This window comes from Quercus robur, chromosome 8 (assembly GCF_932294415.1).
Source record: "Quercus robur chromosome 8, dhQueRobu3.1, whole genome shotgun sequence".
Taxonomy (NCBI): domain Eukaryota; kingdom Viridiplantae; phylum Streptophyta; class Magnoliopsida; order Fagales; family Fagaceae; genus Quercus; species Quercus robur.
The window spans coordinates 56442217-56456636 of record NC_065541.1 but is presented as its reverse complement, the minus strand read 5'-3'; the positions used below and the strand labels follow the sequence as shown (position 1 = coordinate 56456636).

The following is a 14420-nucleotide window of genomic DNA, read 5'->3' as shown; positions in this document are numbered from 1 at the left end:
AAAAAATTATTTTATCTCAATTCTCAATATAATTCACATAGTTGAAATTTATCATCAACTATTTTATGTTTTATGAGTCCCAAATAATATTTCTCAAAATATTTTTTTTCTCACATTTCCTCAATTTCAATACCCCACTACTTGAGAAAATTTAAAGATAACGTACCTTATAAGGTACTTGAACTTTTCTCAAAATAATTTTCATGAAAATAGAAGCATCATATTTGTGGGTTTCATAAAAGTTTATGAGATTTTTCACATCCTCAAAAAATAACCCATCAAATATATTTTGTATGAGATGCAACAGTATATCTCAATGCTATGGCTGACAAATTTTCCAATGAAAATAATAATAATATTTATTAACTTGCCAAGACCTTTTTGCACAGCAACTCAGCAAGCATCTCGCGAAAACACCAAAGTCCATCAAGGTGCTAAGGGCTATTAGGGACAGCACATTCAAATTAAAACCAAGTCCTGCTGAACAATAGACGCAATTAGGACAAAGGTTCCAAATAAAAGAAGCCTCCCACTTGAAGAAAACAAAACAAAAAAAAAAAAATATATATATATATATATATATGTAATATATATCTATATATTTTAATTACAAAAAAAATATTTTAACCCTTTTATTAGTCAATAAAATGCATAAAAAAATCTCATTGTACCATAAAATGCAAAAAATTAAATAGAGAAAAAACAAAAATAGTCAAACTTCAGCTAACAAAATTAAATTTTAAGAGACAAATTCATTAACTCATTCTTAAAATATGCTAAAATCAAAATTAATACTACAAATTTATTAATAATACAACATAATTATCTTAAAAGATAGAAAAATAGAAATTATAAATTTCAAAATAAAAAAATAAAAAATAAAAAATCTCTCATCTTTCTACCTCTTTGCTTCTTTATCTATATTCTTTCATTTCCTTTTTTAGGCAAAAATGTACTTTTAGTCCCTATATTTTGGGCCAATTTTCGATTTGATTCCTAAATTAATTTTCCTCCTAGATCAATCTCTAATTTGGAAAAATCATTTTTATTTTGATCCTTACTGTCATTCCAGTAATAGAAAAAACTGAAGTAGTAAACAGAATACACTATGTGCACAATATATGCTAATGTGACTAATAAAATAATATTAAAAATTCTTATTTTGCATTTTTTAAATGGCACATTAGTATTTAAAAAGCCATGTCATCATTTAAATTAATAAAAAAAGTCAGCTCAGAAAAATAAAAATAAACATTAATCTAATAAAAATAAATAATTTAATTATATTATTAAAAAAAAAAAAACAACAACAACAACAACAAACGTTGAATTAAAAACAAATTTCTGAATTTCTTTTTTTAACTAAATTAATTTTTTTAATCTTAAATCTAAAATTGTGGTAAAAAATGGTCACAAGTTTTGATTCTTAAAAAAAAAAAAAAAAAAAAAAACCTTTAAAACTATTTTTGGAGTATGATTTTTTATCATGTAAAGATATATCTGGGTTGAGAGAGAGAGAGAGAGGCTGAGATGTGGCCATCGGTGGTTCGGCTTCTCCCTCGTCAACCAACGATGAGCAGATCTGCTTATCTTTCTTTGGGGTTTTGATCATGGAGGCTTCGGTGCTTGATGGGCAACACGGCTTCTCCCCCTTGTGTGTGTTGTGAAACTCAGATCGGTGGTAGTGGCTGTGGTTTCCTTCCTCGCCATTCACCGCCACCAGGCACTGTCAAGATAGTCTCCTTGATCTCTCCTTCTATCTCTTCTTTTCTTGGACTCACCCACTCGATGCCTCTTTCTTTAATCCGTGATGGTGTGGGGGGTTTGGGTTGTTTAATGGTTCAAAGTATGTTTGAGTTATGGTTGAAATTTGATTGTAGGGTTTGGTGGTGATGGATCTGGTAGTGGTGTTGCTGGAGGTCATTCGGGTTTGGTACTGGTGGATATGGGTTAGTGTGGCAGATTGTGGTGGTGGTCATTGGGTTTGATGGTTTAGGTTTTGATTTTTGTAGAAGAACACACAACACCATTTTTTATTTAATTTATAATTGATTTTTGATGGAAGAATGCATACAAATTTTGGAATAGAAATTCTAAGTACTGTTATTGTTATCTGGGTTCATGTTCTTGTGTTATTGTGATCTTTGTTCATGTTTTTGTTTATTTTTATTCAAATCTGAATTGATGTATTTTTACGTTTTAAATTTTGTTTTTATGTTTATTTATTTTGTTAAAATTGATATTTTTTTAAAAAATTAGATGCCGACATGAATGCCGACGTTGTATTTTTTATTATTATTTTTTGGTTGCGTTAGATTTAATAGGTCATTTATGTACTTCGTTTACCGCTTCAGACGGTCAAAAAGTAAAAAGCAAAAGTACATTTCGGCCTTCTTCTTTTCTTTTTCTTTTTTTCTTTTTTTTTTTTTTTTTAAGCTCAGTCGTTCATTTAAATCTACTTAATTGACGGACAATACGCTGAATCTTGATTCTGGATCTTTTTCGATAAGCTCAGTCATTCATTTTAAGTTACATTATTTGATCTACTTCATCAAAAGGACAAGTACAACACGCTGAGTTTGCCCATACATTTGCACAATCTGCGCACTCCACAGCACTGATGCCACTGCACAGTGGCAATACACTGCACAAAGCTTGATACTTGATAAAGTGACAGGACTTGGCACTGCACAGGTACAGTGCAGTTGTTCACTATATAATATTTTATAATCTAAAAAAGTGGAAAATAATTTTAGGCTCCCACCATTACAGCTACAAACTCCCTAACCCGCCCACGGGCCACACCCACCGTATATCCACTTAAATTAATATATATTTTTTTATACAAATTTTTACTTTATTAATTATTATTAATTATTATTCTAATTAATAATTTAATGTATATTATATTAATTCATTTATATTTTAATAATACTAATTTATTGAATGATGTAATAAATAAAAATAAAAAATAAAATTTAAATAAAAAAATTAATTAATATTATTTAATTACTTTTTAAATATAAAAAAATTTTACTTAAAATTTTTCGCTTAAAGCTTCTAAAGGTGATGTTGAGCTGGCCCTGATTAAAACACTGTGCGTGATCCTGATCTCACTGCCTCCTTGTGTACCATTTGTTAAGGCCAGCACATGAGAATGAGAATAACATCAACACAAAATCTGTATAATCAAGCTATATAAGAAGGGCATGTTTTAGGCAAAAAGTTGATGCCAAAATAGTTATCCTCACTGATAATTTTGAGTCTACATAATTATATTGGTGTCTCTACCTATTAAATCCGACTCAAAATTATATCATACACAAATATCAGATTGAAACAGTAACCTTCACTGAATTAAAAATTGACGTAAATTAGGCCAAAGAATGATATGTCATTCATTGCATACCATTTTTCCACCTCTTTAACAATACTATTAAATTGTCCACTTCACACACAGATCAATATTGCTCTTACACCTCATTGTACGGTCATAAAAACTAACAATGCAGAGAAGCAATTGTGCAATCCCAAAACGGTAGAGCAATTTTCTAAAATTAAAAATTATTGCAATTGCACCTTAAATTCTATAGCATCCCAATCAATATGCAGTTACGCACACATGAGCATAATAGGAACATATTGACATATATAATTCATTTCATATATTAGACTTAATACTTCGTATCTTATGCTCATCGGCAATATATTGGTCAAATACTCAATATATATATATATATATATATATATCATGCGAATTCAAATAAAAATCTGGAAGCATTTTTATTTAATTATTCATAGACAAGAAATATATATATAGTGAGTTCTCCAATTTATCAAATTTATATATTTAAACAAGAATATATATACTCACATCATATGTACCATAAACATTGGTTCGTCTCAAATTGTTGTTCCTAAGAACAATAATTAATAAAATAGATTGAATTTCATAACATTCAACATATCATATAAATGATTAAAATTCACATAAATTGGAATTTACCATAAAATTAGAGAACAATAAAGAGATATTTCCTTGATGATACTTCAAATTAATAACTTAACAATAGAAGCAATTACCGTCAATTCATATATGTTTTTAGATGGCGGAGTTGAAGCGTGGACCATGCAACTGTCTTGAGATAATACACTCATCTACAGGGTTTCTGGAGTAGTAGACTAAAACATTGTGCATGCCGCGCCCGAAATACAACAACCCAACCACCTTCGCTGATTATCCTTACAAGCCTACTCGAGAAGTATCATAAATACGTACTACTCCCGCTCACATGAATTGTAGATCCTACCATAAATTTAATTAGTAGGATTCACAGTTACATGAGAGGAAGGAGTGTACATTTATAGTACTCCCGGAGTACCCAATAATTACCCGAAAGAAACTTAACAATTTAGAAAACGTTTGAGTTTTAAAAGAAAATACTTAATAAGGAATTACAACAAGTGCACCAACGTTTGGAAATGTTTGCTAATCATTATGCAATAATTTGGTCAACTCAAAATAGGAAAGACTTCAAAAAAAGAAACTGGTTTCTATTAACACACTTAAATCAACATTTAAAAATAATATTGGAATCTTTATAAAAATATTTCAATAGTTTCAACATATAGCGTCACTCTTGATGATAAGATTATTCTAAACTTCATAACACTGTCATTGTCATAATATGTCATTGGTCCAACTTTATAAGATTGAAACATTTAGAAATATCTATGTCAAAATACATGTGTATGAAAACTATATTGCTTTTCTGCACTTATATTGTTACAACTTAATAACTTCATTACATTTGATTCAGGAAAGGAATAAAAAGGGGAAAAAAATCAATACCCATGAGAATTCCTTTTAAACTTATATATTTAGCAGTACTATGCCTTACTAGTACTCCAATAATTTCCGATTTTTTTATTAATTCACTTCTTTTCTTTTTCTGTGTTTTTTTTTTTTTTTTTTTTTTTTTTTTTTTTTTTTTTTGAACCTTTCACATTTTACACTTGAAGTGAAACCTTATGATTCAATGTAAAGTTCAAGACCATGACACATAGACCAATTTATTAATGATTTATTGTAATTCTCAAACTTATGTATTAGCTACCACTACTATTTTGGGTCTGTTTAAATATAATTTATTTTATTATAAATTAAAAATATTATAACAAAATAATTTTTAAATATATAAATAATACTATTAGACTTATTATGAAAAATGAAGTTGATAGCCCCGTAAAAAGTACAGACGCGCAATAACGTAAATTGTGAAACGAAGAAGGGCAATAACGTGAATCTAAACGGACACTTTAACTTATCTTTGGCGTCAAACAGAAACACATCCAAAGATTTTAAAGGGAGATTGAGATGCTAGGATTTAGGGAAGCACATGCAAGAAATTCAGGATCATTCTCCAATATAGCCATTTCTTTCTCTTCCAGGGTCACCCATGCCTCAATCCCATCACCCCATGGGGTTTCACTGAATATTATTAAATTTCTAAATGCAGGACCAACTTTCCCCATGATACCAACCCAAAATGGCTTCCCCCAACCAAAATCAATATCGTTAAAAAACCTAAGCCAGCATGTAACCGCACAAACATCTGGTTTTGGTTCTGCAGAAAACATATCTTCTAATTGGTTAAAGAAATCGGAGAAAGCCAAAAAACCTTCATCTCCTTGCAAACTTTCCGCACTATCGCTATCAAACCCTTCGATGGATTCGTTTACAAGGCCCACCAATTCATGCAACTCTTTCTCTTCCATAGCCAAATCAGCTGCAGCGGGTGCCCACCAAAATATATTTCCGGTAGAAGCATCTGACAAGTGTGGCTTCATTCGTGTCCTCAAGTTCACTGCTTGGACCAGTATGGTCATGGATTTATTTTTCGGCCCAACTGATTCGGCTTTAGAAGCTGCCATGCAGTGTTTCCAAATGAAACATGTCAATGCCTCAGTGCGTGTTGGTTTTGGAACTAGTTCGCTTTTCGCTTTGGACCTTAGAGTGGCTATTGCTTTTTCATGGAACACAAACCTTCTCGTAACATAATCACCTTCTTTAAACCACAAGTTTTCCATTGTAGCTATATACTTTTGTGGAAGTGAATCTCTTGGTGGAAACATGATTGATCCCTCAGAAAAATTTGGATGTATAACTTTTTCTGGAGACCTAGTAAAGGTGGCAGCCCAAGAATGAAGGAAAATACTCGCAGTTGATGCATCTGCAACCTTATGTGAGCAGCTCAACCCGATTGCTATTCCACCACAATCAAAGAGGCTCAACTGAACAGCCATTTGACCTATAGTAGTATTTGTTTCCTTGCAAAAGGCATGGTACGGAACAAATAGACTCAATGAGTCTGTTTCTAGGTGCTTAAGGAACTCAGACATGGAACAATTAACACGAGCTTCCAGAAAGGGAACACCCGTGTCAAATTCATGGATGAAAAGGTTGTCTTTTATGTTCCCAGAAAATGGGTAAAAGATATTGAGGGTGTCTGATAAGGAAGTTTTAAGCTGTGCAATAATTTGGGACATGTCGAGATTGAGATTGGTCATGGGGTAGAAGAAGACTGTGGGAACATAAGTTGCAGGAGTGACCTGATCCAGGAGGGTGAGTTTGTAGGGTTTCAGATGGTGCAATGTTAGTGAAGATGGTTTGATTGTTTCTTTTGAAATGATAGTGACCTCAACCTTCATCATATTGGCACACGAATTACTTTGAGTAATCTCTTTTCTTATTTGCAAAAGATCAAGTTGCCTCAGTAGTTCGTGGTCCTAAATGTGTTGCTAAGAGCTTTTCTTTTATAAGCATTATTAAAATGCCTACTGCCTATGCAACAACGGTACAACTAGATATTTTAGACTAACATGACATTGTTGAATATATTGTAAATATCTAGTCTTGTAGATATTTGTCACATAGAACATCTTGTAGATATTAGTTTAGTAGTTTTACATTTAGTTAGTTAGGCCACTTGTCATTTTGTATTGGCTGATTGTAGAGCTTGACTTGGTCCTCTGTTTCTACTATATAAAAGGAACAGAGTCAGTTATTTTAATATACGAAATCATTTCACACAGAAGCTCTAAAAGATTCACTTTCTCTCTACATGCTTTCCTTCACGTCTCTGCATGCTTTCCTCCATTGTTGATCCTTCTTCGAGCTTGGATTCTTGATTTCAACATGGTATCATAGCCGAACTAGATCAAAGTCTTCATTCTTAGTACACTCTGTATTTGCTAGTTCAATTTCTCGTTCAATTCTTTCTCTTCTTTGTGCATTTTTTCAGATCGAGTAGAAATTTCTTTGTATTTTCTCTTGATTTGTGCACAATTTTCTTTCCCCTATGTTTTGATTTTCTTTGCAATTCTTAGCAAATTAAAATAAGAAATTAGGGTTTCAATAATTGAATTTCACTTGGATCTTGATTTGATCATTGAAAATTCAATTCTCAATTCTTATAATAGAGACCTAGAGTTTCTATGATTGAATTCATTGTCTAAATCTTCAATTCTTCAAAGATTTACATACAATTCTTGGTTCAATTCTCATTCTGAGAATCTTGAATCTTTCGTTACTGTTCTTATTGAATTCTGGGATTTTTGAGGCCTTCGTTGTTGTTCTTGTTGAATTCTGATTTAGAATTCATCATTATTAGCTGTGGAGTATTTGTTCCTGGTCTTGTTTGTAGTTCATCAATTCTTGATCTTTGATCTGAAGAAATGAGTGATAGCACTCCAAGAACCACAGCCACAGTTCCAACCATTCAGCTATGGGAGAACTCTTCCAGCCCATATTTCTTGTCAAACAGTGACAATCCTGGTGTATCATTGGTTGTGCAACATCTCACTGAGGAGAACTACAGCACCTGGAGTAGGGCTGTTCTCATAGCTTTGGATGCCAAATCCAAAATAGGTTTCATTGATGATTCTCTGTTGCAACAACACTGTTCTAGCGTGGCTATTCAATTCTGTGTCTAAGGATCTTCAACCAAGTGTGGTTTATTTCAAAACAGCTAGGGAAGTTTGGTTGGACTTGCAACACAGATTCTCTCAAGGCAATGGACCACGCATCTTTGAGTTAAGACAAGAAATTTGCTCCTTAACACAAGAAGATTTGAGCATCAGTAGCTATTACACCAAGTTTAAGTCACTGTGGCAAGAACTTTCAAATTATAGGACTTGCTCCTGTGGTCATTAAGCTGAAGATTGTGTTATGTCTTTTTTGATGGGGCTTAATGAAACTTATACCACAGATAGAGGGCAAATTCTACTGATGGATCCCATTCCTCCCATGGGCGAGGTGTTTTCTCTCTTCATTCAAGATGAGAAACAAAGAAAGGTTGGCAAAAACAAGGCTTCACGGATACCCCCCTGGTTACAAGTTCAAAAACAAGGCTCCATAAGCAGCTTCCTTTGCCAATAATGTTGTAACAGCTGATGCTTCTCTTGATGAAAATGTCAACTTAACCCGATCCGAGCATCAACAACTACTTGGCTTGCTGAATTCTCACAGTCACTTTGGTACACAAGCAACACTAGGAGGAGATTCTGACACACACCAAGTTGCCAACATCATCATTCAGCCTACTCAGTCTTCCTTTGCTCTTCAGGGACATGAGGTTTCAGGTATTTGGTCAGCTCCTTCTTTAGAATATTCTGTTTTTTCTTTCAGTACAGTCACAACTCACATTAGTTCCAATGACTGGATTTTAGATAGTGGTGCTACAGACCATATGATTCATTCCATCCAATTCTTTACTTCCATTCCATCCAATTCTTTACTTCCATTACCTCCATAGTTCACATCTTTGTTAGATTGTCCAATGGTGACATGGCTAACGTTTCACATATTGGAACTGTTCAAGTTTCTCCCACGTTGCTATTAGAAAATGTGCTTTGCATTCCCACATTCTCTTTCAATTTAATCTCCATTAGTAAACTGACTCAATCCTCTTCTTGTTGTTGCATCTTCCTCTCACAATTTTGTCTAATTCAGGACTTACAGCACTGGAAGATGATTGGGTTGGATAAAAAGTAAGGTGGGCTCTACACATTACAAAGAAGTCAGTCTACTGCTTCATTACCTGAATCCGTGTCTACTGTACTTGCTAAACTTTCTAAAATTTCTTCCTTTTGTTTCAATTCTTGTACATCTGATGTTGACAACACTAGTCTATGGCATTAATTGTAGGTTAGGTCACCATTCCCCACAAAGATTAGTCTTGTTGCATTCTCTTGTACCAGATGTCATTAATTGCAATATCAATAAAACTTTTGACTGTTCTATTTGTCCTCTAGCCAAGCAAAAAAGGTTGCCTTTTCCTGCATCTATTTCTTCTTCTTCTTCTTGTTTTGATATAATTCATGCTGACAATTGGGGCCCCTATTCTACTCCTTCTTTAAATGTCTCCAAGTATTTCCATACTTTGGTAGATGATCATAGTAGGTGTACTTGGGTCTACTTAATGAAACACAAGTCTGAGACTTCATGCTTAATTCAAACCTTTTATAATATGATTTTTACACAATTTAAGGTTCCTATTAAGATGCTTAGATCTGATAATGGACCTGAGTTTACTTTATACTCTTTTTATGCTTCTAAAGACATCATACACCAGCTTAGTTGTGTAGAAACACCACAACAAAACTCAATGGTTGAAAGGAAGCATCAGCATCTTCTTGCTGTTGCTAGAGCTTTGAGATTTCAAGCTAATCTTCCTTCGAAGTTTTGGGGTGATTGTGTTCTCACTGCAACTTACCTGATTAATAGAATTCCTAGTCCTATTTTGCATGATCTCACTCCATTTCAAATATTGCTAGGTAAGCCTCCTTCATATATTCATCTTAAATCTTTTGGATGCCTTTGTTATGCTTCTACCTTGGCTAGAGACAGGTCCAAATTTGATCCCAGGGCCAAGGCTTGTATTTTTCTTGGTTATCCTTTTAGTACCAAAGGATACAAGCTTTATGATTTGGCTTCTAGGACTTGTTTTGTCTCCAAGGATGTTGTCTTCAAAGAGTCCTGTTTTCCTTTTAAACATTGGACTTCTAAATCCAACCCCATTCCTTCTTTAACACCCTCTGATTCAGTCTTTCCATCCCAACCTGTTTCTGTAGAATCTTTCACTCTTCCTGTTTCTGCAGAATTCACTCCTGCTTTTACCACAGACATTGCAACCCCTCCTGATGAGTTTCCAGATCTTGTGTCTCCTCCTTCTACCTTAGAGCAACCTCATTCCGATTCTACTTTACCTGTGCTTCCCACTTCTGTTTCTCCTAATTTACCTCAGCCTCAAAGAAAGTCTTCTAGACCTCACAAAGCACCCCTCTTATCTCCTTGATTATCATTGCAATCTAGCTTCTTCACATGTGTTGGCTTCATCTTCACTTACTCAACCTCTTGATTCCAGTACTTCTGCTCCTTCAGGTATTCTCTACCCCATTTCATCCACTTTGACTTACGATAAACTTTCTACCTGTCATAGAGCTTTTGTCATTTCCCTTTCTGTTTCTAAAGAGCCTGATTCTTATGCTGAAGCCATCTTGGATCCTAGATGGCAAGAGGCAATGCAAGCTGAGTTTGATGCTCTTAAGGCTAACAACACTTGGGTTATGTGTCCCCTTCCTCCTGGTAAGGTTCCCATTGGGTGTAAATGGGTTTACAAAGTGAAGTTGAAAGCTGATGGTTCTGTGGAGAGGTATAAGGCTCGTTTGGTGGCTAAGGGGTTTACTCAAACTGAGGGCATTGATTTTTTTGAGACCTTTTCTCCTGTGGTTAAGTTTGTCACAGTCAGGACCTTACTTGCTCTTGCTGCAATTTCTAGTTAGCATTTGACACAGCTTGATGTCAATAATGCTTTCCTCCATGGTGATCTTCATGAGGAGGTCTACATGCATCCACCACCTGGTTTTGGCAGCAAGGGGGAGGTTTGTAAATTGCTCAAGTCATTGTATGGACTTAAACAAGCTAGCAGACAACGGTTTGCTAAATTGTCTACAACAATTGTTGATCATGGGTTTGTACAATCCAAATCTAACTATTCAGTCTTCACTAGAGTTCAGGGATGCTCTATCATTATCATTTTGGTATATGTTGATGACATCTTGATTGCAAGCAATGATGTGGATGCAGTGAATTCTTTCAAACAGTTTTTGGATAGTAAGTTCAAGCTTAAGGATCTTGGTACATTGAAGTATTTCCTTGGATTTGAGGTGGCTAGGACTACCAAAGGTATCTCTTTATGTTAGAGAAAATATACCTTGGATCTTCTTGTTGATACAGGTTTGTTGGCTAGTAAACCTGCAAGCACACCTATGGAGCCATCTGCAAAATTCAGCAACTCTGTTGGTCAATCCGTTTCAGATGTGTCACAGTATAGAAGACTAATTGGCAAACTTCTTTACTTAACTTTGACCAGACTTGATATATGCTATTCAGTGCATAAATTGAGCCAATTTCTTAGCTCTCCTAAAGTCCCTCATTTACAAGCAGCATATAGAATCATCAAATACTTGAAGAAAACACCAGGGCAGGGTTTGTTTCTCTCTACAGATTCAAGTATACAACTAAAGGCTTACTGTGATGCTGACTAGGCAGCTTGCATTGATACAAGAAGATCTGTTTCAGGTTTTTGTGTTTTTCTAGGGGATTCTCTAATTTCCTAGAAATGCAAGAAACAACAAGTTGTCTCAAGATCCTCAGCCGAGTCTGAGTACAGAGCTATGGCCACAGTAACTAGTGAAATTGTATGGTTAGTTGCTTTGTTCAAAACCTTTGGGGTGCATCATACACAAGCTGCTTACCTGTATTGTGATATCAAAGCTGCTCTGTACATTGCTGTCAATCTGGTATATCATGAGAGAACAAAGCATGTGGAAGTAGATTGTCATTTCATTAGAGAGAAAATCCAAGCTGGTGTTATCAAGACTTTCTACATTCCAACAAAGCACCAGATAGCAGATTGCTTCACTAAAGCTCTTGGACAAAGGCAGTTCTTTTATCTTCTTTCCAAGATGAACCTGATGAATATATACGGTTCATCTTGAGGGGGAGTATTAAAATGTCTACTGCCCATGCAACAACGTACAACTAGATATTTTAGACTAGCATGACATTGTTGAATATATTGTAAATATCTAGTCTTGTAGATATTTGTCACATAGAATATCTTGTAGATATTATCTTGTAGACATTAGTTTAGTAGTTTTATACTTAGTTAGTTAGGCCACTTGTCATTTTGTATTGGCTGATTGTAGAGCTTGACTTGGTCCTCTGTTTCTACTATATAAAAGAAACAGAGTCAGTTATTTTAATATACGAAATCATTTCACACAAAAGCTCTAGAAGATTCACTTTCTCTCTGCATGCTTTCCTTCACGTCTCTGCATGCTTTCCTCCATTGTTGATCCTTCTTCGAGCTTGGATTCTTGATTTCAACAAGCATCTTACTAAACGAAGTTAGTACGGAATAGTAATATTATTGTTACAAACTATTTTATAATATTTTTATAAAATATTGATATGATCATATAACTTCTTATTGATTTTCACCTAAATCTACTACAAAATATTAATATCACTTTTTTATTTATCAATAACATAATAAATTTTTTTTATAATAATAATTGTATTTTTAGCATTAGTCATGATAGAAACCAAAGACTTTGAGAAGGGGTTTACTTGTTCAAGGAACTTTCTTAAATGATGGTAGTTGAAGCAATCAATAACCCAGCCATAATCTCATAGATTGAGGACGGTTTGAATTTTTCCAAGCCTCATTGGTTTCAGATGATTTTTCTTTTGTTCTCTTTGTATATTATGCAAAAAGGCTATAAAAGCTCTTTTAAAAGTTTGGGTAATAGTCATTTTAGACCTTTATCTTTTATTCTTGTCATTTTAATCTTACAAATTTACATTTCTTGCTATCATTAGTGCTTCAATCCATTTGTTAACAAATTACCATTAAATCTCCTTAGATTTTTGCTTTTATCCCCAATTTTTTATTTTAAAAATTTTACTTTTATTTCTCAAAAGAATGTATTATGCTAAAATTACTTCTTCTTCTTTTTTTCAGAATTTATTATATAACAAATTCAATATCCATTTGCGGTGGCGTTACCAAATATAACCTAATTAAATTTTCAAAAAATATTCAATACCATCCAACACCAATTAACACGAAAACCATCAGTCTGGACAGGTACACTGACAGTGACAACTCCAAAAAGTACGGCGAGGAATCCAAAGCATGAGCAACATGCTCAGAGAGTCATTGTACTATACTAAATGCAGCAATTATTAATAAGTTATTTTAAGAAATTATTTAAATTATATTTTAATATTTTCGTACAAAATTTTAAAAGATATAACCCATTCTGCACTGGAGTTAAAAATTTAATTATTTAGAATTATAAAAAATTATTTTATCTATTTTATATACTCATATACTGCAGCAGTGAATCTATTTTAACTTTTAATATAATAAAATAATATAAATATTACAATAAAATAATATATCTATTACAATAAACAATAATCACAACCATCACAACCGTTGCCACTACCGTCGCCGCCACCGACTCTTCCACCACCACTACCGCTGCCTCCACATGATAGCAAATAATTTTTTAGTCTTAACAAGTAATTTTTTTAACTCCAAATTATAATTATATTTTTTTTTTTTACTAAAACAATTCCTCAATCATCATTATACCAAATAAGAAACTAGAGTAAAAATAATATTTTGTTTTAACCCCAAATTATATATATACAAATCCAAGTCCCTACCCACTTGATCAAAACCAATAGAAAGGGTTGGATTACAACTGGGTTTTTTGTTTTTTGGTCGGTGTTATTTGTTTCTTCTAACTAATGGGTTAGGGTGCTTCATAGACATTTGGAGGCTTGGATCCATTGATTTTTCATTTGGAGGCTTTGTGGTTTTCCTTAATTTTTAATTGATGGATTGTAATCTTTTTTTTTTTTTTTTTTGTTTATGTTTTTTATAATATGCAAAAACCCAATCTTGAAAAAAGTAATGTTGTGGTGGAAGAATTGCTCTTGCTTCCATTGCCGATTCTTTGTGATTGTCTCTACTTTCCCTTCTGGGTTTCATCAGAAACCTCATTTTCTCATTTTCTCACTTTCCCCAACCTCATTTTCTCACTTTCCCAAACCTATATCTCCAAGCACCTAATCCGAGAATTCTTGTCAGTGATGAAGGTCCAGGACATCGTGGTGGTCCCGGCACTGGAAAGTTGTGCTGACTGTCTACGAGTTTGATGGAGAGGACGAGATTAGGGGGTTGAGGAATTGTAAGCACATTTTCCATAGAGATCAGGTGGATGAGGAAAAGGGAAAACATTTATTTAATGATAGAGGAGAGAGAAGTTTAATAATTTTT

General features: G+C 33.6%; 1 protein-coding gene across 1 annotated transcript in view; it reads right to left on the bottom strand.

The window, feature by feature from the left end:
- Nucleotides 1–6770, bottom strand: part of LOC126697187 (stemmadenine O-acetyltransferase-like) — a 69398-nt gene extending 62628 nt beyond the window's left edge. Inside the window, exon 1 of the mRNA XM_050394075.1 lies at nt 6241–6770. Coding sequence (XP_050250032.1) covers nt 6241–6714 — 474 coding nt within the window. The 5' untranslated portion in view covers nt 6715–6770. The remainder of the gene's footprint in view (nt 1–6240) is intronic.
- Nucleotides 6771–14420: the final 7650 nt, after the last annotated feature.